This window comes from Catharus ustulatus, chromosome 1 (assembly GCF_009819885.2).
Source record: "Catharus ustulatus isolate bCatUst1 chromosome 1, bCatUst1.pri.v2, whole genome shotgun sequence".
Lineage (NCBI taxonomy): Eukaryota > Metazoa > Chordata > Aves > Passeriformes > Turdidae > Catharus > Catharus ustulatus.
The window spans coordinates 16,277,506-16,304,554 of NC_046221.1; the positions used below are offsets into that span (position 1 = coordinate 16,277,506).

At 38.9% G+C, this 27,049-nt stretch overlaps 1 protein-coding gene across 5 annotated transcripts in view; it reads left to right on the forward strand.

Moving 5' to 3' along the window:
* The window catches only part of MPP7 (membrane palmitoylated protein 7), a 154,174-nt gene that overhangs the window by 71,686 nt on the left and 55,439 nt on the right, over positions 1 to 27,049 (forward strand). For all 5 annotated transcript variants that reach the window (XM_033063136.2, XM_033063153.2, XM_033063144.2 and 2 more), the window contains exons 5-6: positions 12,735 to 12,812; positions 17,748 to 17,828. In XM_033063136.2, the coding sequence (XP_032919027.1) occupies positions 12,735 to 12,812; positions 17,748 to 17,828 (159 nt within the window). The remainder of the gene's footprint in view (positions 1 to 12,734; positions 12,813 to 17,747; positions 17,829 to 27,049) is intronic.

The following is a 27,049-nucleotide window of genomic DNA, read 5'->3' on the forward strand; positions in this document are numbered from 1 at the left end:
CAAGAAATGTAAGCTTGCAGCACTTTTTTCTAAAGATATGTCGTTTTAGTAGCATTGGTTTGGAAATCAAATACGCTTTTTGTCTGTGATTAGCCATTGTGTTCCTTTAGGTGATGAGGAAACTGATGCTTATTTCCTTTGGTGCCTTTAAGTCTTTATATAAAATATTGTATAAAAATGAAAAATTCTGCGTACTGTTACCATTTAACGTTTGAGAGTTTTACTGTATGCATGTTCAGTTTGCTGTGTCTGCAGTACTGCACAAAATTTCCTGAGAGTTGAGTCAGGATCTTTAATGAAAGATTTGGTATATTGTGTTGTGAATGATGAACCCTTATCATTTTCTTAATGAAAGGAAGAGAGAGAGACACTTACATGAGCCCACCTCTATTCTGTCTTCCATTTAAATCTGAATGCTTTAATTTGAGAAGTGTTTTTTATTAAAGTAATAATACTGAGGGGAGAAGGAGGGAGCATCAAAGTGGGAGTGTATAGATAGAAGGGCCATAAACTGGGAAGAGTAATTTGAGACCTGGAATCCTGAGTTCAGTATTGTTCTAATTAAATATTTCCCTCAAACTTTTACCAATTTTAATGTGTGTTTACGCAGGTCGTGTGTGCTTTTGGAGAAGAGAACTGCTATATTTTTATCAGATTCTGACTGGTACTATTCAGACTGGGACATGATGGGTTTATTCCTCAGATTTTATTTGAAAATGTATTTATGAAGGGTAATGCGTTAAAATTGTAGGGATCTTTCAGCATCTACAGACTGCAGTTTGAAAACTGCTTATTTCAAAGGCAAAAGAGTCTCATGTTGTACTGTTCTTTCTATTCAAGGGCCTCATGTCCTTAGCTCACATAAGAGAGCTTCATTCAAATTTGGAATTGTTCTGATGCTCCTTCCTTTGGAATTGGGGTTAAAAGTACAGAAAAACAATTCTGAAAATACTGTATACAGTAGCCATGTAGACTGTTTGGCTCTAAAGAGGCAGGGAAATTTATTTTGGAGCAAGTGCAACTTGTTTAGCTTTGGTCTGAACTTCCTCTGTCTATCTAGGGATCCTTTTCCTATAAGCAAAGTCATCAAAACCTTTGCTTATTACTGACAAAAAAGGCCTGTTTGAATGAAGTCTGTGAAATCTCGTATAATAGGACCTTTATTTTATTGTATAAGGAACAATGAATTCAAAGTGAATTTTTTTAAAAAGTAAAATAAACATTTTTAGAAACTCTGCATGAATAACTGGGTTTGTAGCCAGTATTTAATCTGTTTTGCTTACCATTGCAAAAATAAAATAGCAAATGCTATTACCATATTACCTCCTTTTAGCAACAAATGGAGAAGGAGAATTGCCATCTTTTAGTGGGTGTGGGGAAAAACATAGCAACAAAGAACAAGGAAAAGGCTGAGGTACTTAATGCCTTCTTTGCCTCAGTCTTTAACAGTAAGAGCAGTTATGTGAGTACCCATTCCCTGTACTGGAAGACAGGCACAGGGATCAGAAGGAAGGCCTGTAATCCAGGAGGAAGTGGTGAGTGACCTGCTGCACCACTTAGACACACACCAGTCTATGGGGCCAGTGGGATCCACCCAAGGGAGGCTGGCAGAAGCGCTCACAAAGCCTCTTTCCATCATTTGCCAGCAGCCCTGCCTAACTGGAGAGGTCCCAGTTGACTGAAAGTCAGCAAATGTGACACGCCTCTATAAGAGGGGGTGGAAAGAGGATCCAGGGAAACACAGACCTATCAGCCTGACCTCAGATCCTAGGAAGGTCATGAAGCTGAGTGCCATCACATTGCAGTTACAGGATCAGGCCTAACCAGCATGGGTTTAGGAAAGGGAGCTCCTGCTTGACCAACCTGATCTTCTGTGACAAGGGGACCTGCATATTGGATGAGGGAAAGACTGTGGATGTGTCTACCTGGACATGAGTAAAACCTTTGAGATGATTTCCCCCAGCATCTCCTGGCTTAGATGGGTATGGTCCTTGCTGGGCAAAAACCTGTTGGGAAGGATGGGCCCAGCGAGTGTTGGTGAATGAAGTCACATCCACCTGGTCACCAGCCACCAGTGGTGTTCCCCAGGGCTTGGTATTGGGGCCAGTTCCATTTAATATCTTCATCAATGATCTGGACAAGGGCATCAAGGGTCACAACAACCCCTGCAGTGCTACAGGCTGGGGAAAGAGTGGCTGGAAAACTGCCTGTCAGAAAAGGACCTGAGGGTGCTGGTTGACATCAGCTGAACGTGAGCCAGCAAGTGTCCAGGTGGCCAAGAGTGCCAGTGGCATTCTGGCCTGTATCAGCAACAGTGTGGTCAGCAGGACCAGGGCAGTGACCATCCCCTGGTACTTGGCACTGCTGAGGCTGCACCTCAGATTCTGTGTTCAGTACTAGGCTCCTCAAATCAGGAGGGATATTGAAGTACTGAAGTGTGTTCCAGAGAAGGTTAGCAAAGCTGGTGAAGGTCTGGAGCACAAGTTTGATGAAGAACAGCTGAGGGAGCTGGGGGAGTTTAGCCTGGAGGAAAGGAGGCTCAGGGAAGACCTTATTGCTCTCTGAAAGCAGGCTGTAGCCAGCTGGGATCAGTCTGTTCTCCCGAGTATCAAACAATAGGACAAGAGGAAATGGCTTCAGGTTACACCAGGAGAGGTTTAGATGGGATTTTAGAAAAAAAATCTTCACTGGAAGAGTGGTCTCCAGTACTGGAGCAGTCTGCCCAGTAAGGTGGTTGAGTCAACATCCCAGAGGTATTCAAAAGATGTGTAGGTGTGGCGCTTAGGGACATGGTTTAGTGGTGAACTTGGCTGTGCTGGGTTAATGGGCCTCAGTTTTAAAGGCTCTCTTTGGTTTTCAGCTAAAGGGAAGTCATGGTATATGAGCATAGGCGAGGTAGTTATTATTTTCTCTCATTTTCTTTGGTGATACTAGCATGAAGACTGGAAATCATAAATTATAAATATTACAAGACATAGCTCTGTGACACAGATCTACAGATCTACATCCCACTGTTCATGAAGGACATGTTTGTTAACAGTGTCAATAAGAGGTACTTTACAGATATTGAAGTATTTTTTCTTGTAAAAACAAATGTGATGGGGAGCTGAAAGTTAAGAACACAGTATATATGGCACAGAGAATCAAGGGCAGGATCACCAGATTCATCAATTGCTCACCTAATGTCTCTCTTGCTGTTCTCAAAAAAGAGTAACAGATGCTTTTTCATTTTACAATAAAAATCAAGAGATGTGTCCTTACAGACCTGATTAGATCTTGTTAGTACAAAATCAAATCTGACAATGCTCTCATGACTGTGTCAGGTTAGTCTCAGAGCTGCTACATCTGTGAGGCTGCCTCAAATAAACTCCTGAGTGCTGGTGTTCTTCCTGAAGCATGGAATTTTCACTGTCTTCATCATCTTCCTCAGATGCTGCCCGGCTCATCAAGGTCAACCAAGGGTGTAGGAAAAATGAGGTAATGAGGCATAGTGTTAAATGATTGACAAGGGAACCCTGAAACCACAGATTTAAAAAATAAAAATTTCCAGGATTTTATCATGCAACTTACCATAGTGTGAACAGGCATTTTTTTCTGTCTTGAAATTTCTGGCTGCACAATAAAAACTAGTTTTTTGAGTGGAATAATCCATATGACCAGAATTTTTAGCAAGCCTCATTTTTCTCCCTAATAAAAACAGTACCTAATTTGATTTTGCCAATTGATGAAAGTTGCCCTCTTTCCCCCCAAAGGTTCCTTTCTGTCATTTATAGCATGCCATGCTTCTTTTATTTGCTTTAGTTTTGTAATTCATAATAATCACATGATATTTGCTATCACTGTTAGCCAGGCACTTCCTTCATTACACCTCTGTCACACATCTGAGCACTTCACAACCAAGGTCTGGCTGAATCGTATTTCAAGCAGAATTTACTGAGAGTCTCATTTGGAGCCGTGGCCTCTCCAAGCTGCTGATTTGCACTGATTGTACCCGATTTAAAATAATGAAACTTTGTACATCTGTTGATAGCACATCATTGTGCAATTTTTGCAAAACATAACTTGACAAGAAAAATGCCTTTAAATGTGATCTATTATCATATTTTTTAACTTAGAAAATTAATTGTATATACAGTTCTGAAAATTTGTTTCTGAAAATGCAATGTGATTAGAAATTTCTGGAGGAATTCTGTTTTGAATATAGGTCATGCTGATTACTGGTAAAGGACATTTTTAAAGTATCATCCAGAACATCCTGGACTCTTAGCAACCTTATCTTTAAGGGCTGAGCAATGCTAGTGTAGATTTAGATTGAACATAAGGAAGAAATTTTATATAATGGGGATAACACACCAAAACAGAGAAATTGCCCCTCTCCTTGTAAGTGTTCAGTGTCAGAGCAACTTGATCTAGTGAAAGACCCCGTGGCAAGGGGTGTAGACTAAATGATCTTTAAATGTCAAACCATTCTGAGATTCTGCACTTGGAGTTTGGTTTGCATTCTTTTAACACAGCTGCAGAAATTTTGGTAACCTCTGGGCACTTGGAATGCATGTCTAATTGTTGTCTCTTTTCATGTATGACGCATAAAAAGAGTGTTGGAGGTTTCTTTTGTCCATGTGTTTTGCTGTAGCACAAAATTGAACTAAAATTTTTTGCAACTTCACGACCATGGAAACAGGCTGCTTTTCCTGTGATATCTCTAATGTTCCCTGCAGTGTTAACATGAGTGGGATTAGTCTTCTATATAATGTTTTGGATGTAATGTTTTAAGATGACAGAAATTAACAAAATCCCATCAAGTTCAGTCTAAGACCTCATATTTGAAAGGGTATTAAAATCTCCAGTTATAACCCTTGTCCACTCCTCAAAAAGTCAACTCTTGTCAAACACCCTTTAGTAAGGCTCCAACTAAGGAGCTTGGGTTTCTGTTCCAGAATTTAGATGCCCTGTTGGTTATTTCCTTGTTCTAGGTGGTTATGAGGGGAAGAACCAAGTGCTGCAGAAGGAGTCACCACCACCAGCTGACCAATGCCCATCCAGTCTCCAAACAGTAACTGCTTTGGAAAAACAGTCAGCTGTCCCAGACTCTTGGCACCCCCAGCCTATCCTGCAGGGCACAGAGCAAGTTCAGGGGTGGCCTTGATACTGCACAAGTGCTGTCCAACAGTAACTAGAGCCTTGCTCTGTGACCAGTGTGGTTTTGGTCACGGATCTACAACACAGTGCTGCACAGGCTGCTATGAAGAAAATGAGCTCTGTCCCAGCCAGCCCCATTGCAACAGTTTATACTAGACAGTCTGAAGGTTTTTTGATTTGTTAGTGATTTCATGCTATACTGATAAAAAAAATTTAATTGTTTATTATAATGCAAGTTTTTAGTTCTTTCATTAAGGTTATCTGATGTGTTCTGAATTTCTTCTAACTTTCAGCTGTTTAGTCAGAAATATCTCCATGCCTTTAGCTTGCACTTGAACTGTTAGGAAATTCATGCTTCTGCTTTTTGGAAAAAAAGCTCAAAGGAGAATTGCTCATCTGTTGTGCTAAAATTTTTGCTGTGTCAAATTGGGCTAGAATTGAGATCTCTGAATATCTGTTTCTAAGCCTTCAGAGACTTGCTTTGATTCTTGTAACATTCTCTCAGAGGCCTTTCTGCAATCACTTATTTTATATTTGAGGCAATTTAATGTTATTATGGAGATTGAAATAATCATTGCAAACTTTGAATAATTAGCTATGATTTATTAATTTCTATTTTGTTTCTGTTTTCTAACGCAATGCAAATTTCTTAGCAGTATTCTGTCTCTAACTGCAATTCAGTTAGTACGACTAGAATGTGATTTAAAGGCTGTGTATGTTCTAGGTTTTCCTACACCTTGTGTTCATTCTTTAGTGTATCAAAGTTGCAACAATAAGGACTATAGAAGGGTTTGGGAACAAATGAATAGTTTTGCATTCAGTCTGTATTTTTGTCCTGTGTAAATAGGCTTACAGACCACCACTGAGTGATGAAGATAAATCAAAGAGTTGGCTACTTTTTCTGTTACTTTCATGTGATACAGTATGATTCTGGAAGGAGAAAGGAAGGGAATAGACAGTCCTTTAAATTCTACATCAAGCAAAAGATGCATTCTCTTTCAGCAAAGATGATGGTTTGTAATTATAATTTCTGAATGGTTTTAATAGTTATTTTCATTTGTTTCATTGTAGCCCGTAATTTCTTTTTTTTCATTCTTGCTTATTTATTTTACCTTGACTCAAAGTTGTTGGTAAATTTAGACAGTGAAATCAAGAGTCTAAATTCCAGGGTTAAGGTGATCAAATGAAAGCCCTCATTCTTTTCTTGAAATCTCACTGTGTAAATATTGAACTATTCACAAATGTGTCTTTTACGGTCATGAGTGCCTTGGAATGATTTCTCTTGCTTCAGAAATTTCAGATGTAGAACACAAATTGCAGATTTAGCCAAAACTAGCACTTACTCCTCCTTCAACAGTTTTTCTTTTGCTTTCTTTTTTCATTCTCCTAATCTGCTGTGGCTTCTTCATGTATAGATGCTCCTTTTTGTACTAGCACCACTTTGTAGTGGTGCCACTAGTGGAATTAAATAATTTTTTGCAAATGTACATGAACCTGAAACTTTGGTGGACAGTTAACAGCTTCTCTGTGAACAAGAGTCTTCCATTATGCATCCATGTAATTGACTAAGCCAATAAATACAGCAGCTGCATGGCTTTTGTCAGTGCTTTGATTTCAGACACTCTTGCTGTCCATATGATGAAAAATACATTGAAGAGAACAGTTAGAGGAGATGTTCTGCCAACTGTTATGGACTTTCTGCTATAATATACTCAATGGCTGTCTTCTAGACACATCTAGACACATGCTTTGTGTGTGTGTTTATATTGACATTCTAATTCAGATTACTAGTGCATTTTTAAAAGCAATTTCCCATCTTCTCAATTTCTGCTGCTTTAGTTTTATATCAGTGGTCCAGTATATGAAATGGGTTTCTTTCAGCTGAAACTGAGCAATCAGATTAGCTGCTAATAGGTATTCAGCACGCAGTACTAGGATAGTCCAGAGGAAAACCCCAGAAATGTATATGATGTGCTGCTAAATGGAATTTTGCAGGTATGGTATCTATGCTGAGTGATAATCTCATCTCATGCAATAAAACCCAAGTAAGGGAATGTTTATAAGAGGGTGTGAGCTTCTGATGTCTCTCTAAAGGAGAAGCACCATAATTGCTGTCTGCCCCAGAATGATGGTCAGTGCAAATACAGTAATTTCATGACTATAAGGCGCACCCTTTTGACTAAAATTTTCACCCAAACCCGGAAGTGCGCCTTATAGTCCGGTGCACTTTATAGTCCGGTGCACCTTATATATGAGCAAAAGTTCGGAAATTTGCCAACCTGGAAGTGTGAGCTGCGAGCCGCAGGGGGAGCCGGCAGGGCCGTGGCTACCGGGTAGAGGCGGGGCCGTGGGGCCACGGCTGCTGGGTAGAGGCAGGGCCGTGGGGCCGTGGCTTCCAGGTGCAGGGGGGCCTGGGGACCCGCAGCTGCCGGGTACAGGTGGGCCTGGGGGCCCGTGGTGCCCTGGCAGGCATGCCCTGGCCCCGTGGAGGTGGCGCTGAGTGGCGGCAGGCATGCCCTGGCCCCGGGGAGGCGGGGCCGAGCAGCGGCAGGCATAGCCTGGCCCTGCCAGGTACAGGCGGGCCCAGGACCCCATGGCTGCCAGGTTGAGGTGGGGCCTCATCCAGCAACCGCGTCGAGGGAGCTGGGGGCAGATCCTCGCTTCAAAAAAAAAAGTGCGCCTTATAGTCCGGTGCGCCTTATATAATGTACAAAGTTGCGAAATTTGCCGACTCCCGGAGGTGCGCCTTATAGTGCAGTGTGCCTTATGGTCGTGAAATTACTGTACTCACATACTCACAAGCTTCTCTTCAGCACCTCCTATCAGGAAGGTGTCATTATCATAAAAAAAACTCTTATGCAGAGGTGTTGACATGTCTGAGTGGTCAGTGACACCCTTGTGTAGTCTGTGACACATTGTGTGACAGTTTTTGTCTTGTATGTGCTGGTATGGCTCACTGATGGCCAGTGCTTTTAGGACTACTACTGTTTGCGTATTGTACTCCTACATACAGTTACTCTTTTCTTATGCCAACTGTTCTGTCAAAAAGACTAAGTTTGTCCTCTGTTAACTTTCTGGCACCTTTGGTACGTGCTTATCCCACTCATCTGTTTTATTTTCAATCATATGATATTAGAACTGTACATGGAAATTAAGAAATCTAAAAGGAGAAATTAAGCTCATTTTGTAGAACTCTTTGCTTAAGATTTTAATTTTTCTGACTTAGAAAGTTCCTCTTGGGTTTTGAAATAGTCCAGGCTGAGGACACTACTCTACTTTATTATAGAAAGCTTAATTCAGTCTCTCTGGGAAAATCCAGAAACAAATTTTCTTGCTTTAAAGTGTGCCAAAAATTGTATAAATTTGCAAATGATTATTTTTCCCTCTTGGGGCATAACTTCAGAGTAGATTGTCAGTTTTTGCAGAACCTCATAGATCTTCTTACTCCACAATGAAAAGAATAGGTAGTCATAAAAAAAAATAATTTAAAAAACCCCACAACATAGTCATCTGTTCAGCAGAACAGCTTTTTATGTTTTATTTACAATATATAATTCTTGCTTTAACAGACTTGGTCTCATCTGTGAAGAGATTTTCAGCATTGAGGCTTTACATGTAAACGTCAGAAGAACTTAAAACAGATGTACTATATTTCCTATTTTTAAGCATGATACAGGCCAATATTTTCCATACGTTGTATAAGTTTCTAGTAGGAAGAAGGCAATGGTATTTAAGTTACTGGACATCCGGTATCACCACTCAATGCGAGCTAAAGTTGCCTTTTGTATGAAATAGAATTCTTCAGATTGAAGCTCAAATAAAAAACTGCAAATATGATACACCTTATCTTCAGTAGGTGAATGCTCTTGCTTCTACTTTTGAATCCACTCTCATGCTTCTCTCAAAATTTTCCAGGGTGGTTTTAACTTCTGTTAATTTCATTGAATGACGTTTGTAAAGGGATGAAGTATTTGCACCACCTTGTCCTGTTTTACTTTTCATTTCTGTGTTTGGCTACTTGACATTATTCATTTTCATCAATGTAGCCACTTAATCTAGGCATTCAAATTTCAAATTCTACTTGTATAATAGTTTGGAAATGCAGTGCTTGACGTGCATGTATTAGCATTATGTAAAAAATTCATATTTGGGAAAATAATTACAGTAATTTCACAACTATAAGGTGCACCCTTTTGACTAAAACTTTCCCCCAAACCCGGAAGTGCGCCTTATAGTCCGGTGCACCTTATCTGATGTGCAAAGTTCGGAAATTTGCGAACCCGGAAGTGCGATCTGCGAGCTGAGCTGGGACCCACGGGAGCTGCGACCATGCAGGGGGAGTCGGGAACCGCGGGACCTGTGACTACCGGGGCGGGGGAAACCGGGAACCGGCATGGCCACTGAGAAGCAGGGGGAAGCGACGCGGCCGCAGGGAAGCGCCAAGAAGCGCCACGGGAAAGCGCCAAGAAGCAGCGAGAAAGTGCCATGTGAAAGCACCGAAAACAGCGCCGCCGGCCCTGTAAACAGCGGCGGCTGCGGCCACCGCTGCGGCCCCGTCAGCAGTGCCGCCGCTGCGACCCCGTAAGCAGTGCCGGCCACCACCGCTGCTGTGGCCCCGTAAACATCACCACTGGCCCCAAAAGCGCCGCCGCTGCGGCCCCGAAAGCAGTGCCGGCCACTGCCACCGCCGCTCTGGCCCCGTAAACAGCGCTGCTGACCCCGTAAGCACCGCCACCGCGGCCCTGTAAGCAGCGCCCGCCGCCACCATTGCTGCAGCCCCGTAAACAGTGCCACCGGCCCCGAAAGCGCTGCCAGGCCCCGCCGCGGCCATGGCCCCAAGCCACCCCAAACTGCCGCCGCCCCGAGCCCCGCCTCGCCAGCCGGCGCCGGGGGTGGGCGGGAGTGCTGGACCCCATGCATGGGGAGGACACTTGGGGCTGTGTTTAAAGGCTACATCAATCTGTGAAAAATGTTTGCCAATAGAGCACCTGCCAGTAAACTCCACAATAGTGGGATTCCGTTACTAATTCATTACTTTGTTGCATGCGGCACGGATCTTCGCAGCAAAAAACAAGTGCACCTTATAGTCCAGTGTGCCTTATATGATCTACAAAGTTGGGAAATTTGCTGACTCCCGGGGGGTGCGCCTTATAGTCCAGTGTGCCTTATGGTCGTGAAATTACTGTACTCTCTTCAACTCCTCCCTAATCAAATAAAACCTTAATGATTGTCTTTAAATGCTTAAGTGGAATCCAATATCCACTCTTAGGAAAATAAAAATTTATTTTCAGTGATTTCTGCAATTTCTGGCTATAGACAGAGTTGATAACTAGTTCAGGTTACTCTATGCCACCTCTTGAAAACCTATTTTTTGTTGCATGAATTTCCAGTTGCATAACATTTTTCTCAAAGATGGGTTAATCAAAGCTATCTCCACATTGAATTTTTCTTTTTACTTTTATTAATTTCAGTGGTAAAGATAGGTACAGATTGCCCAGAGGCAAGATCAGGCAAGAGGCAATCAGCAGAGGTGCTTCTATTTTCTTTGACAAACTAGGGGGTAACATAGACAACTGCTTCTGACCTCAGAGGTGACAGAAGCTCAATCTGGATAAAATCGAGATGTTGTCAAAGCAATAAAAAAATTATGGATTTGAAACTTTTTGATTTACTATGCCTTTTAGTTATTCAAGTAAAAAGTCCAAATAAATCACAAATTTCTTCCAAACTCGGGGAGCTGTGACTCCTTGTTTTGTTTAGTTTCTCTGCTTTGTGGGCTAGAAATATGACGTTGTCTAGTCACTTATAGTTTTGTAAAATCCAGTATGAATTAGTCTAAGTAATTGCTGAGTAAACAATGTCTACATAAGGAATGTAAAATTCACATTCATGTTCTGGAGACAATAGTACTTTCCATGTAGTTTCCAGACGAGAACAAATTATTTTACAGTTTATAAATTAAGCAAATGTAGTGCCTTCATGCTTCACCATGATATGTCAGAACTTCAGCATTCTTTAACCAATGACATACTGAAATAATCTTGTTAAGATTGCAGAAATGATGAAGGAATCAATCAAGACTTAGACCTTACTATACCATTGTAGTAACATGCTCTTTACTTCGAAGAACATATAGTCTAAATGAGGAAAAATAGATGTGGACTTAGGGTTATGGAGCACAGCAGAAGTCAGGAAAAATTGCAAGCATGAGTGTCACTGACATGGCATTATGTTGTTATGGACATATTGGTGAAAGTTCTGTGTAAATTAAAAAGAAGGGGCTTAAAGAATGAGCTTTAAATTAAAGAGTGAGGGAGTCCTAGGCAGTGGCAGGAGTGAGTGCTGCTGGAGGAGAAGTAAGAAGAGAAAAGCAATGTGGAAGAAGGGGGAAAGGCAGGAGGGAGCACCTGGAGATTATCTGGTCAGCTCTGAACAGTTTCAATGTGCAAAGAGTGGTTTGGTTGCTTTTTAAATCTGTCCCTGCTGTCTGGCATCTGTCCCGCTCCTCCCGCAGCAGTGTGCTGGGGAGTGCTGAGGTATCATTGGGGATACTGTTTCCCAAGGACATGAGGGAGTCCCCAGCCAAGTTCTGCACCCCACAGACTCTGCCAGTCCTCATGTTCCCCTCCTTGCCAAGCACAGAAGTCCCCGATTTAGCTCCTTCTGCAACTCCTCCAACCATCTGGAGTTCATGCCTCCTTCAGAGCAGCAGAACCATAGTACAAAATCTAAGAATGGGGTATATTTGCATTAGTTCAGACTACTGTTGTTTTCTTTTTTTAGATTTTCATTAGTATTTGTATATCCAGGTATCTTCAGGAAAATAATGTTAATAAAATGTTTAATATAATCTTTTATGCTATTCTGAAATAGCTACAAAGGAACTTGTTAGAAGTCTTAAAATACTTAATGGAAAAAATCTAAATTTTGAAATGCAAAACTTGTGGAGGAGAGAACAGAGTGGTGCTTAAATGATGGTGTATCCTTTCCCTTTTTGGAAGAACCAAAGCACAGTGCTTCTTTAATGTTGCACTATATGTTGCACATGTTTAATCTAATTATTCATTAAAAACCTTAACTTGCTGAAGGACTGCCTCTTTCTTTCAGATGTGTTGGAATTCATATTAGCACTGTTTTGCCCTTGTTCCTGAATTATTTTAATGACAGCAGCCACTCCGTCAAGTTGTCTGTCAAGATGTGGGTGGCAAGCTATTATTTCACTTCATAAATCATAATTTACAGGGGTTTTTATATCCATCTTGGGGATAAACACTTTATGCTTTGTGTTTTCAGCAGCAATATAAAATGTAATTGATACTTGAAGCAATATGTTAGAAATATGGACAGAGAAAGCCAGGAGAGAAAAATCACAAATGTTTAGTTTTTCTGTGGGTTGGTCTGCATACTGAGCATTTTTTCCATCTGATTTCATATTCTTAGCACTTCAACAGAGGATGATGATGAATTGCATTTACATGATTACTGCCTGTAGGTTACTGTAAGGATGTTTACAGACAGTCAACAGACTCAAGGTTATTTTGTACCATTTCTCATGCTGCTAAATAAACTTATCACTTTGTGCTATTGTCTTCCAGATTCATGAAAAACTGCATTATTATGAAAAACAGAACCCGATGCCCATACTCCATGGTGCAGCAGCCTTGGCAGATGATGTAAGTGTCCCCTGCTGAGATCACTGGTACCAAGTCTAGCAAAAAACTGCAAGCAGAGCTCTTCATAGTGCAAACATATGAATGTAATCCTCTAAGTTGAAATCATAGGAAGCTGCAAAGGTTTCCAAAGCTTCTGTCATCACTGAGCTTGTTGCTGATACTATTTGATTTTTATTCACTTTCATGTTGTGAAAACATTGCATCTAGGTAGCCTCTTGTTCTGCTTTAGTAACTAAGCAATAAAAATTGCAGGTTGGAACTCTACTGGGAGGGGAAAAGCTGTCAACTATTAGTGTTTTGAGAAAGTCACAGACAAGAGGAATGCTTTAGAAAAATAAAGACAAATGAGATAGCAGCACTGCTGACAGAACATGAGAAACGACAAAAAATAATACAGAAATGAACCATATGAAATGCCTAGGATGGAGGCTTGTTGAAAAAAACCAAAACTACTTAAGAAAAAGTTCAGTAGTGATTTATTGATATTGGAGCTTTTCAAATTACCTTCATAACCAAAAAATAAATTGTAAAAGTGGTCAGCATTGATGGAGTAGTTAATTTCCTGTTACTATAATTTTTATTTTCAAGAAAAAGAATCCAACCTGCCATTTCTTGCTATTTGGTTAATTCTAGGATTCAGATGAATTGTGAACACACCTGTATAAACTATGACTGAACCTGAGGTAGGCCAGAATAGAGAAATGTTTAATAAACTGTGGTTTAGGTGAAATCCAGAAATCTGTGCAATTGATGATGTCAGGTTGCTTTTTGGAAAAGGCAATATGAATTAGGATCCATTTCAAATACAGCATGTTTGAAACTTCACATACTTTATAGATGTTTTAAAATCTTAGCTATCTACTTATATAATTAATAGATTTTGGTTTATAAATTTTGCAAATTATTAAATGTTGTGAATTCAGATTGGTAGCATTTTAACAAAAAAATAAATTAAACTTATTTGAAGACTATTGAACAAAGGATACACGGTAATTTAATCACGTTTCAGTAGGAGGAGAGCTATATCCTGTAACATACCAACTATAATAATATGTTAACCTTCACATCAGGCATATATTAATAATATTTTTTTAACCTTTGCATAGCTCTGAATAGTGTTGATAGTAATTTTGAAAATTAGAAAGCTGGTTGAAATTCTCTTCATTAAGTTCTTGCTGACATATTAATAATCCTTGCTAACATTTGTGTTATGGATCTCTGGGCTAAAATTCTTAATAAAAATAATTTCTTATTTTTGTTTTTGATACTTTCATAAATGCTGAGAAATCTCATTCTTTGTTCAGACCCATTAAAAAGGTACAGTTTTGGAAATTAAAGTACTCTGTCACTCCTCATTTGAGGTAGATTGGGGCTTTTTACCCTATGGATGAATTATTATGTACCTATGGTAGTATTTATTTTTAAGTGTACATGTTGGGACATGATTGTGTCTAGGCATCTACCTTCTTCAAATGTACAGCTTTTTTTAACAGATACTCCTGCTACTTCTTCATTCATTATGTGTAGGTGCAGTGCAGCTTCTATGGGTGCTGTCTCATAGGGTAAGGATGTCCTTTGGTGGCTGAAGTCAGGCTAGCACGCTGCAGGATTTTCTATGTTTTGGTAGCTATCAGCAAATTTTGAGGAAGCAAAATTACATGCAGTGGGCTTTGTAACTTCCAAATGCATGAAGTTTCAGGTTTAAAGTGCTATTCATTTTTTGGCATGTTTGTCTGACTGGTTGTCAGCTTCAGGGATTTAAAACCATGTTGGTGTTATTAAACACACGTTCATCTCAATAGGCTTTGAATTAATGTTTTCTCTTCTTATTGATAGCAACTGTTCTATAGTTAAAGAAGGAGATATTCTTATTAGCAAGTAGTTATTTCCTGCTTGATTTAAAACCCAACTCCTAGGTGCTGCTATCATAAATAAAACTGGTTAAGGAATGTGTTCTTATTTTTGTGTTATTTTTTAAAGCATTTAGTATTTAGCATTTAGTAACATAGAAGTAACAATTGTGGCAAGGCTTTTCTAAACATTTTCATATTCCCAGCTGCCATACCTTCTCTGTCCTCTACCCAGGGACTTTTAGGCTGAATTTCCCATCAGGCATTCTGTTTGCCTCTTATTTTGGAGCAGCAGTGTCTGACTTAGGGCTCAGTGGTTTCATGCAAATGAACTAAACATATCTCCTGGTTCCGGCCAAGACAGGGTTAATTTTTTGCACTAGTTGGGAGAGGGCAGGGTTAGCACGTGGTGGTTATTTCTTACCACCTCATGTCAGTTCAGACTTCCTGAAAGGGTCTCTCTTCCAGGAAGAAAGGGTTTATTCCAATCAAGAAAAGGGGTGGAGGGAGCCATCTGGTATTGTCTATTATCAGGGAGTTTTTCCATATCAATAATTTATTTTCTTACACCTTTTGTTATTAATATTGTTGCTATTACTTATTTAGTAATCGTATATACATACAGTATAATACATTGTCTTATTGCCATTTCCAGTAAATTCCAATTATTGTAAATAGTAAATAGTTTCATCCTGTGGTCTTGCATTTGTGCCTCCAGTTGGAGAGGGAAGGGAAAATAGTGCATGGTTTGAGTGGGAGTACTAAATTGGAGAATACCATTCCTAAACCACAACAATACCACTGGCAGGATAGGTGTATATAGCAAATAAGACGTTAAGCTGGTAGAAAGACTGTTCTGGGAAAATAGGCTTCAGAATTTTCTCCAGAAGCTTAAAAGACCAGTCCCTGGTGCTCCCCACCTTGCCAGCCTCACTCCACATCTGGCCCTCTCCCTTGCTTTTCTTCCCCTCTCTTTAGGGGCAGCTTTTCATAAAGAGCTTGCTGAAATGTTATGATTCCCTCAAGAGATCACAGAGGAGGTTTTCAGACAGCTTTTCCGGCAGTCTTTAGCACAGGAGGAGATCGCACGGTGTCAGTGTGTCCCCAGTATGCCAAGTACTGCTGCTGGTAACTATTTAAAATCTCAGCACTTTAATAACAACAACAATAACAAATAAAATTCAGTCTAAACCAGCTGAGGTGGTATCTGTTTGCTAATCTGCAAATATGACTTTGTCTTTCAAACTTTGTTTTTCTCCTCTTCTATCACAAAGTATTCAATGTGCCTAAAACTTTGATAAAAACATTTGGGAAACAATATAGATCACATGAAGGAAAACAAGTTTTAAATTATTGTATCTCTGAAACATATTTTCTAAATTGTAAGATTAAAATATCTGTTAAAGCAGTAATGGGGTATTTTTTCTCACTGTTCTAAACCTTATGTATGTGTGTTTCCATTTGTACCACCAAAGCAAACCCCAGTTCTGCTGGAGTTAATACTTATTCACCATTCATCTGAGACAGAAATGCTGAAATGGTCATTCTGCTGAGTGGTTGCTTGTCTCCATCAGTGAAACATGAATTAATAGATTTTATTCTCCAGCGATGAGCAGTATAATCTAAGAATGAAAAGAGAACCAAGGGAAACCCATGTCCTAGACCTGCTGCCATTCCTATCACAGAATGTTCTCAGCTTTGCAGGGCTTTTCCAGCATGCAGACTCAATTGCAGTCAGATTGCCTCCATATTTGGCTTTGTGTCTAAAAATATTTCATTCTGACCTTTCCTAAAAAGATTGTTTTCTAATCTTTTAGCATAAAATAACACAAATATTGTTAATATTAGCACTGAGGTACTTACTGGATGTTCTTAGCTATGAATTATAGTTAAAAGTCTGTAGGATGGTAGGTGTTGAATTTTTGATAATCTGTTTAATTTGAAGGTTAAAAGAAAAAAAGGTATTCAAACCATATCAGATGTCTATAATGGCTTCTTCAAATAGATTTCTCTATTATATATAATTAGGCAAAATATACATTTATCAATTTATTTTGAAAATGTATACAAAATGAAAGTAAAAATTTAAGATTAGGTTAGACAAATAAAATTACTTGCTGCAAATAGCCAATCTTTCTTTGAGGCATTTTTATTATACTGATTTAATGCAAAGAAAACAAGTGATTATCTGAAATCACGTTTTGCATTATGAGCCATGTAGCTTCAGAATTCTAAACTGAAATTCAGTGTTATGAAATGCATTTTATCTTTTCCTTCTTCTGGAAAAATAGTTTGAGTCTAAAATTCTGCAGTAAAATATGTCTCTTGAGTCCAAATTAGTTGAGAATGGCATGATAAGAAAAACCCAAGTTGTGAGCCAAATAACCATGGGATTAAAAGTTAAACTGCTGCTCTATTGTTCACCAAGCCACAATTTTGTAGTATAACCAAACATAAATTACTGATCTTGTTGTTAGGACATAGTTTGTGCATTTTACAGGCTTGAATTGCTGATGACCTGTTATAAATTATATTATGATTAACTTGCTTCACATTTAACAAGCTCCTTCCAGTGTATGTGTAAACATAATAAAAGGTTCAGATTGCTTGCACTGTAGGGGCACTTTGCTTTCTTATCCCAGTCCTAAACAGCACAGCTACTGTGGGTTTTTGGAAGCAGTGTGGATTTCACCACCTCATTCGAAACTGTTTTTTATAGACAGTGTCAAAGTTTGATCCAGTCATTTTTACAAGCAGTTCTTTGTCTGCACGCAAAGGACCATTCACTTAAATGAAGTGCTGGGATTTGCCCCCTTTGCTATAAATCAGAATGTGATCTGGCTGCACCCTTGCCAGAAATGATTACTTGTGTTAAACTGAGCCAAAAGGCCTGGCTTAAATCTGGTCCACTGAGGGCCAGAAACAGAAGCGCGGTGATTGATGGTGTTTTCCTTCATGCTGGCTTCTGTTTGAACATGCTGGAAAGCAATAACCTTGAACAAGATAGATTCTGGGTTGTCACTGATGCACTGGGTAAAACAACGCTTTGCTAATGGTCTTTGTGTTGATTCAATCTCCCACCCAGCTGGCTGTGGAGCTGCAGAGCAAACCACTGAGCAGTGAGATCAGAGAGCTGTTGAAACTCCTTGCAAAACCCAATCTCAAGGTGAGGCCTGCAAAGTGTGTTCTGCATGGGTGTGTGCATCTGCTTCCTTGGGCCGTGTGTGGGTTTGTCTGCTTTAAAAAGTACTATTTAAGAATTTATGCAGTGTTAATCAGAAATACCTGTGATGAAGAAACACATTTATTGTTGTCTATAAATTTCTATGCTATTACTTGTACTTACAAAATTAATCACTGATTTGCAAAGGTTATTTTTAAAAGTAGACTTTCTCTTTTGCTAACTTTTAATGTATGTGCTTCATAAGTTTGTTACAACTGTGCTCTTACTAAAAGGTTGTCAGTCATACAATTGATTTAACTGCATCATACATAAGGAATGCAGCCTGGTACTCAGGACAAAATTAATGAGGGATAATGTTTTTTAAAACATCTAGTTTTGAAAACTTTTTGTAAAACTCCTGGGGTTCTCTGTGGTGTTTTTGGGGAACTTGATACCTTTTATCTGACAGTAGACTACAGAACCACTGAATCTCTGAGGTTGGATGGAGATTGTCTGGTTCAACATGCTGCTCTAAGCAGGGTCAACACTGAGTTCACAGAAGGTTGCTGAGGGCTTTCTCCCATCAGGTCATGTAAATAAATGCCTGGGAACAGATATTCTACAAATATTCTGTATGGCTTCTTCCAATTCCTAATTACCCTCCTAGTGAAAACTGTTTTCTTATATCCAGTCAGAACCTCCCCTATATATCATTGCTGATGCACAGGATCATGATATTTTTCCATTGTTAAGAGAAAGAAAACCTTGGTGCTTCAGATGCATATTGAGATGGTAATTATATGCGATAATTGATAAGTTGAAATGAAAACTGCAGAGTGGAAAAGAGCTCCTTTAAAGACAGTTGCTCTTTTATCTTAAGTATAAATACTGATCTCAAAACATGAGAAAGTATGGTATCTTCAAAGTGGTACAGTTTTAAAGATCAGTTACACCTGGCAATTTTTGTACTGATGCTTTTTCCATAGTTTATAAAGTGACATGCTGTTTTTCTTTGAAGGGGCAAGTAATGCCAGTGGGATATTAGAAAAGGAATTGTTGGTGCATGAAATTGCAGAGATCCTAAGCTTCACTGTAGGTATTTTCTTAGTGACTGGCCATGTTGCTTCATACTTCTGAAGCTTTGTTGGGTTGAGTCTGAAGACAGGTCATTTGCCACAATTGCATCTCTCCCTCTCCTTTCTTGCTTTCTCACTCATTCCCTCACATGCTTACTCTCTCTGTCTGTTCCTTAGTAGCTGTGAAAGGCAATGTGATAATCTTAGTGGGATTTCAGGGAAACAAGTGCCTTCCCCTCAGTGGCTAATGTGATTGAACAACTGCAGTAACTTAGCAAATGTCTTTCTTGGCTGCAGGGGGAGATGGCCAGCTGCAGGCTACCAAGCCCTTTGCATGGCCAGACTGCCTAACCCTGCACAAGGCAAATGATTCCCCGCCCTGCAGGGGCCTTGCAGGTGTTTGTGTTGCACCTTGCAGGTGTTTATGTGATGTAGGGGTAAGAAGTGATAGTATGCAAGGTACTTTGCTTGTCCCTTATCTTCTCCCTCTGCCATGTCATGGCAAACATGCCTCAGCGTGATCACTGCTCCCTCCTCTGTCACGTTGACCAGGTGACTGAGCTGCATTCAGTCAGAGGCTATAGTTGAGATTCTTCTCTTGGTCTCCCCTGCTCTCCCTTGGACACAAAAGGAAAGGAAGGACGTTTCTGAGACTCAGTACTTCCAGTTCCTCCCTAGAGATGTCCAAGTCCCTTCAGTTGTATCTGAGCTTATACTTAAGTTTTTCTAGCCCTTTGCTATTAGGTTTATGGCTAGAGAGGGTTTCTTGGTTTCGTTCTGGATTCCTGGGACAAAATGATGGCTAGAACAGCTTTTTCACACACCTGAAATTACTTGGAATACCTGATCTATCTTTTCCAATGATGTTACATAGACTTTATCTAAAAACATATATGGCTTAATTTTAGATTGACTTAAGGTGGCTGTACATTATTTTGCAGGGGCAACTTTCCTCTCCTGACCAGATTTATAACTGCAATGTTAGCTAGAGCCAGGAGAGCTTCCACTTTTCTACAACTCTGCTCTAATGTTTATACCATGGTGAAGGATGCTTAGGATTAGTTTCCTGCACTACATCACTGCTTCCCCAAGTCTGATGGTGTAAGAGGACAGGTCTAGCAAGGTGTTTATAACTTTGCAGGTTTGGTTAACAGGCCCAAAAAGGCTGGGAGAGGTTTCTAATCATGTCTAATTAGAGAAATATTTCTGTGTTGTAATTCTGTATTATAAAACTGTTTTGTTGAATATATTTCTGAATGTTTGCATCTGATTAGTAAAACTTTGACAAGTTTGTGGTGCTTGTCATTTTCATCCACAAATAAGTTTTCTAAAGAAGAAAGTAGTTTCTCTGAGGCAGTTATATTTATCAGACCTGAGATTTTCAAAAGGTCCTAGAAGTAATTCCAAGGTTTTGTCAGGTGCATTTTCTTCTGAAAAGAAAAATAAATTGGGCATTTCTACTCTTCTAAAAACTGTATGAAGTATCCAGTTACAGAGTTGAGTTTTTTCCCCTGCTCTCAAATGTGGCATCACTTACCATAATTAAATGAACTAATAATGATTGTGGTTTATCTTTTCTGATTAAAACAGAACTCTGGAAGTAGAACAGAGCACATAGCTCTGGGAAATCAAGTGGATTTGTTTAACTGTGTGTTAGACATTTCATTTGCGTTCTGGATTTAAAATATAATTCTGTACTCTGTGGACCCAGGCCAGCCACACTTATTATTTTTAATTTCCAGCACTGAATAAGGACTTAGGGTTTGCGTTCTTTAATCTTGCTTTACCTTGTTAAAGATATCAAGAAACAGAATTGTATTTCCATACCCTAGGACCTAAATCCAGTTCAATACTCTATTTTGTTTTTAAGCAGAGCAGAAATTGGTTCTTTGAAATAGAAATATATAGAAATAACCTGAGTTGAAATGGACCCACAAGAATCATCAAAATTCAACTCCTGACCCTGCACAGGACACCCAAAGAATCATACCATGAGCCTGAGAGCATTGACCAAATACATTCAACTGTCTGGCTTGATGCTGTGACCACTTCCATGGGGAGCCTGTTCCAGTGCCCAGCCACCCTCTGGTTTATCCAACCTAAATATCTCCTGACACACCTTCAGGCCACTCCCTCATATCCTGTCACTGGTCACCACAGAGATGAGATCAGTATCTATCCCTCCTCTTCCTCTCATGGGGAAGCTGTTGACTGCACTGAGGTCTCCCTTCGCTCTCCTTCAGGCTGAAATGACCAAGTGACCTCATCCATTCCTCACATGGCTTTACCTCCAGACCTTTCACCACACAAAACCTGCACTTTTATAAATCTAAAACGCAATTGCAGAGAGCTGGGCAGGCAGACTCAAGCCTGATCTGCTGGTGTTTCAAATCACCCAAATACGTCCTTGCTTGGGTCCAAACACCATTCCAACCAGAGCTACTCACGCTGCCACAGGCTGGCCTGACCTGACCATGAATATATATACCTGTAAGTTTTGTATCTTCAGGGTATACATTTTATTGCAATTTAATAAAAGCAACCATCAAAATGCCCATGTACCTCACACACAAACACAACAATGTAAGTTTCAATACATTTAGTTCTGGTTATTTACCATTATTTTAGCTTTCACATGTTAAACTCTTAAACTGTTTTTTAACATGAAGACTAGAATATATAGTTGGTATACACACGAAGAAATGGTATTTCTGATTTAAGAGAGGACACTCCCCTGAGTGCTTTTGTACAAAATATGAATAGCATAAAGAAATAAGTATTCTCAGCTTTAGTGGTTTATAATTTGGCAAAATAAACAGAACCTATGTGACAACAAAAAAAGAATGTCTTTAAAGAGGAGAGTTGTATAGAATTCTGAAAATAATGGCAAAACTTAAAAAAATTATGATGCATCAGGTAGGCACCAGTGCAATTGAAAGAGGTGTCTATAGAAATTTGGGTTTTTTATGAATCTGGAAATACTCCTGTTGAGAGCACTAAGCTTTTTTTTTTTTTTTGATTCTCTATAGACAAAATATTTTTCACTGTTATGTAGTTGTGTAAATTGGAGCTATAATTAGAAGATTAAGAGTAGAGATGCTAACACAAAGTACACCTAAAAGGGAAGTTAATTTTGGCTATTTAATGAACATGTCACAAGCAAGTTAGTGAAATGGTCTTATCTGTTAGTAGGGATGGAAATGGGAAGAAGCAAAGCAGTCGCTAGAATAACTCTGCCAGTGACAGGGCAGAACTCCAGTGAGGAACAGTGTAAGAAAGGAGATGTACAAATGACAAATGATCAAGCTGAGAATGAAATACTTTAAAGCTTCCAAATTCTCTTCCACATTTAATTAAAAACTGTCTTGAATAACTAGATTTCAGTTCCTTTTCCAACAAGCTGGAAGAACCTTTGTTCTTTTTGGGATGGTACCATAATAGAAGAGCGTAATTATTATTTTTTTAAAAAATTATTTGAAAAGCTGAAACAAATGACTATAGGAATTAAAATTTTAGGCACTTTATTGCTGTGGCTATAAACAAAAAGACTGTTATTGAATGAACCATCTCTTAGTCCATTGAACAGTATTATCCCAATTATACTAACTTTGAGGCAGACTTTGGACATATTATGCAGATCTAAATGACGTTTAACTTCGTCTTTATAACAGCAATTACATTTGTGATCATTACATATCAAAATAGGTAATTTACCATTGAAGTTAATCTCCATTATGGTAAATTAAGTGTGTTTTAAATTATATGAAATATGTCCTTTGTGGTCATTGGTGTAACGGGCAGAACAATAATTATTTCAAAAGTTAATGTCACTGTGCTAAAACTACTCTGAAGAATGTTTATACCTTTATGACCTGGAGGAAACAAAGCAGTTCCAATGGTGGTTCTGCCTGTTTCAGTGGAGTTTAAATTCTGTTTATGCGTGCTGGAAGGTTTACCAGTCTGAAACATAAACCAGGTACCTAAACAAGGGCACCCAGCAGGACTGTGAATGAGTTCAGTGCCTCATGGTGCAGAAGAATGAAAAGTATTTGGGTCTCTTTGGGATACTGTAGCTGTAAACATAGAGTGAGCAAGAGGTGGACATGCAGTATTTTTCTTGTCTTCTGTTTTATTGCTGTAGAATGAACAGAATTTTGTAACTCCACTTTAAGATTACTTGCAGACTGGAAGGAAAACTGCACTTGTATGACTGGGAATGTTACTGTTCATGCAAAATACAGATTCTTTGTTTTTATTGGGGGCTGGGGGATTTAATTGCTTTCAAATGGCAAAGATGCATACACCAGCAAATTGCAAATAGGATTTAAGCTTGCTACGTTGTTTGCAATTCATTTGTGGTACACTTGACTTTCAGTTTCAGAAAATAATTTACATTTGTAAATATTTTCATCTAATTTCACCTCTGACTTTCCTTCAGAATAGAACTGTGAGTTAAAACTGAAACTGCAGATAATGAATCCAAGGCACTTTGTTCTTCATATACATGCTTCCTATATTTGATTACGTTTCTTTAAAAAAAGAAATAGTGCTTCTTTGAACATGAAGCATACATTTAACATTGTCCTGTGCTGTTCTGGTATTTACTGGGAAGTTTGTACATTCTACCCTTTATTTCGTAAACAACTGCGGATGCCATCATCCCTGCCATCTGAGCCTTACTAGGTTTGCATAGTGGCTTAATAAACTCTTCAGATCAAAGTATGGCTTGTTCTGTTAAAAAAGCAAACATTTTAAGCCTTTATCAGCAAAGCCTTCTAAAGCTGCCTTACAGTCACTGGTGAAAATCAAAAATGTAAATTAATGTCCAGGAGACTGTGTCCTTTTTTCTACAAGAACTTTGACATACAAAGCACTGAAAGAAAATATTGAGCTATAATAATATAAAACAAAATCCATTTTTGCTTTGAAAAGTTCATGAAGCATTTCATGTAGCATGTAATTAAAAAAAAATAAAGTTAATCTAAACTTCGTCTTCTGTCCAACGTTTCCTTTGTAATTAGACCTGCTGAAGATTTTCCGTCAGGGCTTTTGCACTGAGCTATGTGTTTTCTGCAAAGTCAACATTTTCCACTGGAAATGGTTGGGATTTGCCTAAAACTGTTCAGGTTTTGTATCTGAAGAGCTCAAAATACAAATTTCAGGTCTGTTAAGGTCTGAGCTACATTTGGGCTGCTACTGTATCCTAGGCATGTGGGGTACCATTTGGCCCTGTCATGTTAGAGATCTGTCTTTCCAGATGTACCAGTGTTTTCTACTTTTGCACATGTCCTGGGAGACTGTTCTCCCCTTCATGAAATATTTATGTTTACAAATGGTAACACAAACTACTGTATCTGTTTAGAAAACATAATTTCCCATGATCTTCAACTATTTACTCATCAGTGGTCTGTGAGATGTTTTGGTAGGACTGGTTCATGGAATTGTGTTCATACATGGAGAGATTTTGCTAGAAAAACACTTTAGATTTATTAATATGGTGAACTGGAGTACAATGAACTTCATATGTCAACTGAAAAGTTACCTACTTAATCCTTACTTGCAAAATCAGATGCCATTAATTTGCAAACCTACAAGAATTTGTTTGATTTTTGATGGTATGCTGTGAAGTGTCAGCAGGGAGATAGAAATATTTATTTTTCCCCCTGAGTAATAAATGCAAATGACTGCAACAATCAGCAAGGACCACAGCATTGATGGTTTGATGACACTGGTTGATGGATAGATAGCCCATTGATGTTCTGAGCCTACAGCCATGAAGCTGGGCCAGAGGGGACAGTGCTGGGAGACTTTTGTTGGCAAATGACTGAAATCCTTCTGCCCAGTGTTTCATGTCTTTAAACTATTTGCCAGTTTGGGAAGCTATCCATCACCTATTTTGGCAACCAGCTGGAGGAAAAATATATTTTATTTGTAACTCTTTTCAGCTTTAGACCTTGACTTCCGATTTTTGTTTCTGCTTGCACCCATAATTATTTTTTTTAATAAAGAAAATTCTACTGGGTAAGCAGAGCTGGGAAAATATGTTGCTGTCTTTATTTTTGGAATGTTCATGTTACTGGGATGGATTAAGTAAAACAAAAATTTAATGGCGAAATAGTCTTTATAAAAACAGCAAGAAAAGCCTTGATTTTTCATATCTGTCAGACAGAGAAAATCAGAAAGCAGTTGTGACACACTTACTGTTGTAGGAGCTGACATATAACAGTATACAAGGTATTAGAAGCATAGACACAAAATGATAGAAGGGAGGTGAATGAATGTACTTCATGAGTATATTTAAGTAACAACCATCAAGTTACTCTGGAAATGCTCTCAGGTCCATCTGGTGACACCTTGGCTCGTGGCCAGTGCAGAGCTTGTCTGTCCATCTTAGACGTACGGATATGAGAATGCTCACTAGCAACCAACATATAATAAACAAAGTGATAGATAACATAAACAAAAGGGAAGCCAGGCAGGTTGGCAGCAGAAAACATAAAATCTGAAAAGTAAATCAAAGAAATTCTTTGGTTATATATACAAACTTTCTGTCATCAGGGAACCAACCCTCACCCACCTAAGAATGTTGAATTGCATGCATGTAGCTACAGCATTCAGATACAGAACATAAAAGTTGGCAACATTGCTAAAGCCAGTAATTTAGGAGGAGGAAAAAGTCACGACAGATAAAATCATATCCCTTTCAAGTAGTAATTCATTCATCTACTGAAAAGGAACTAGTGAAATTAAGAAACTTCACAATATAAACCAAGTAGTCCCTTTTTTAGATGTCATCTTTTTATGCTGCTTTTTCCTTCAGTGGTGTTTTTTTTATTGAGTTTGAACTCTCCATGCAACAGTCTCCTCTTTTCTACTTCATTTTTACTTAGGTTCCCACAAAGTATGAGTACTCTGTAGCTGAACTGAATAGATGAATGTCTGTTATTATTTTCCAGAGGAATTGAGTTTATTCAGATTCTTTTAATCTTTTGGATCAATAGACTTTTTTTGAGGACTTGTGATGTTGATGTCAAATAAAGTCTGGGTCATTCCTAGAGACTCTTTTTTAGAAAAGGCAACTCAGCTTTTACTTTCTTTATATTTTCATATGATTTTTTGGGGGGTGTCTTTGGATAGTTTTAAACCAAGAAAAGGTACATGCTACCACTGTAGGCACAATATTCCTGGGAAGCTGCCACTTTTTCGAAAAAGAAATCAATTAACAATTGCCAAGATATTGAAACAGTGCTGCTGTCTCGGCATTTTCCACTCTGAAAACCATCTATTTGTACTCTTGGAATTTACTTAAACAGGGCTTAGAGCTTCAAGGACACTTTAGCTACGTGAATCAGGTTGCAAACATAAAACAGACTGTTCAAGTTCTTCACTATTGATTTAAAATCAGAGCTTTTTTTGCAGTTATCCACAACTGAGGGAAAATACAGGGCTGTCATCTGGAAGGGTATTAACACCTTTACCAGATGATACGGACAGACGGAGTGCGTGTTTCTGTGAACACTGAGAACAGTTCGACTTGGGAAGCATCTCCAGGGGCTGTGAACATTGAGCCAGAGGAAGCGGGGGTCCGAAGAATCAGAAAGTTCATTTTTCTGTTGGCTGTTGCTGTCTGGCTACCAGCTGCAGGTAAACCCATCAGTTCAGACTGGTGAATCTGAAATCAAGAAATAGCATTTTCAGGCAAGGAAATTGCCCTTTTGTGAAAGGAAGTTCACACAGTCATGAATAAAGTCCACTACAGTAAAGAGGAAAAAGTAATATATACTGAATATCGATCCAACTGAGATGTTGCTGTGCTAAGATCATTAGTCTATGGTAGATATTAAGAACCCAAAACCACATATGTACTGTATGTGTTATTATTTTGAAGCACTGCTGTGACCCAGCTGCATCAAAGGTTGGAAGAAAAAGGGATTTAATTGCCAGCTGGACAAGCTTAAACTTGAGGGCAACTTAGTTTAAGTACTAGCAAGCATGCAAGTACACTTGCAAGCATGGAATTTTATTTTCTGTTTTATGCATATGTAACTGCTATCTTCTCATGAAATGTATAATTTCTGCATATTTTATAAAGGATATATAGGAAAATATATAATTTGAAGGATGGAAAGAAGTAAATTAGCCCAGATT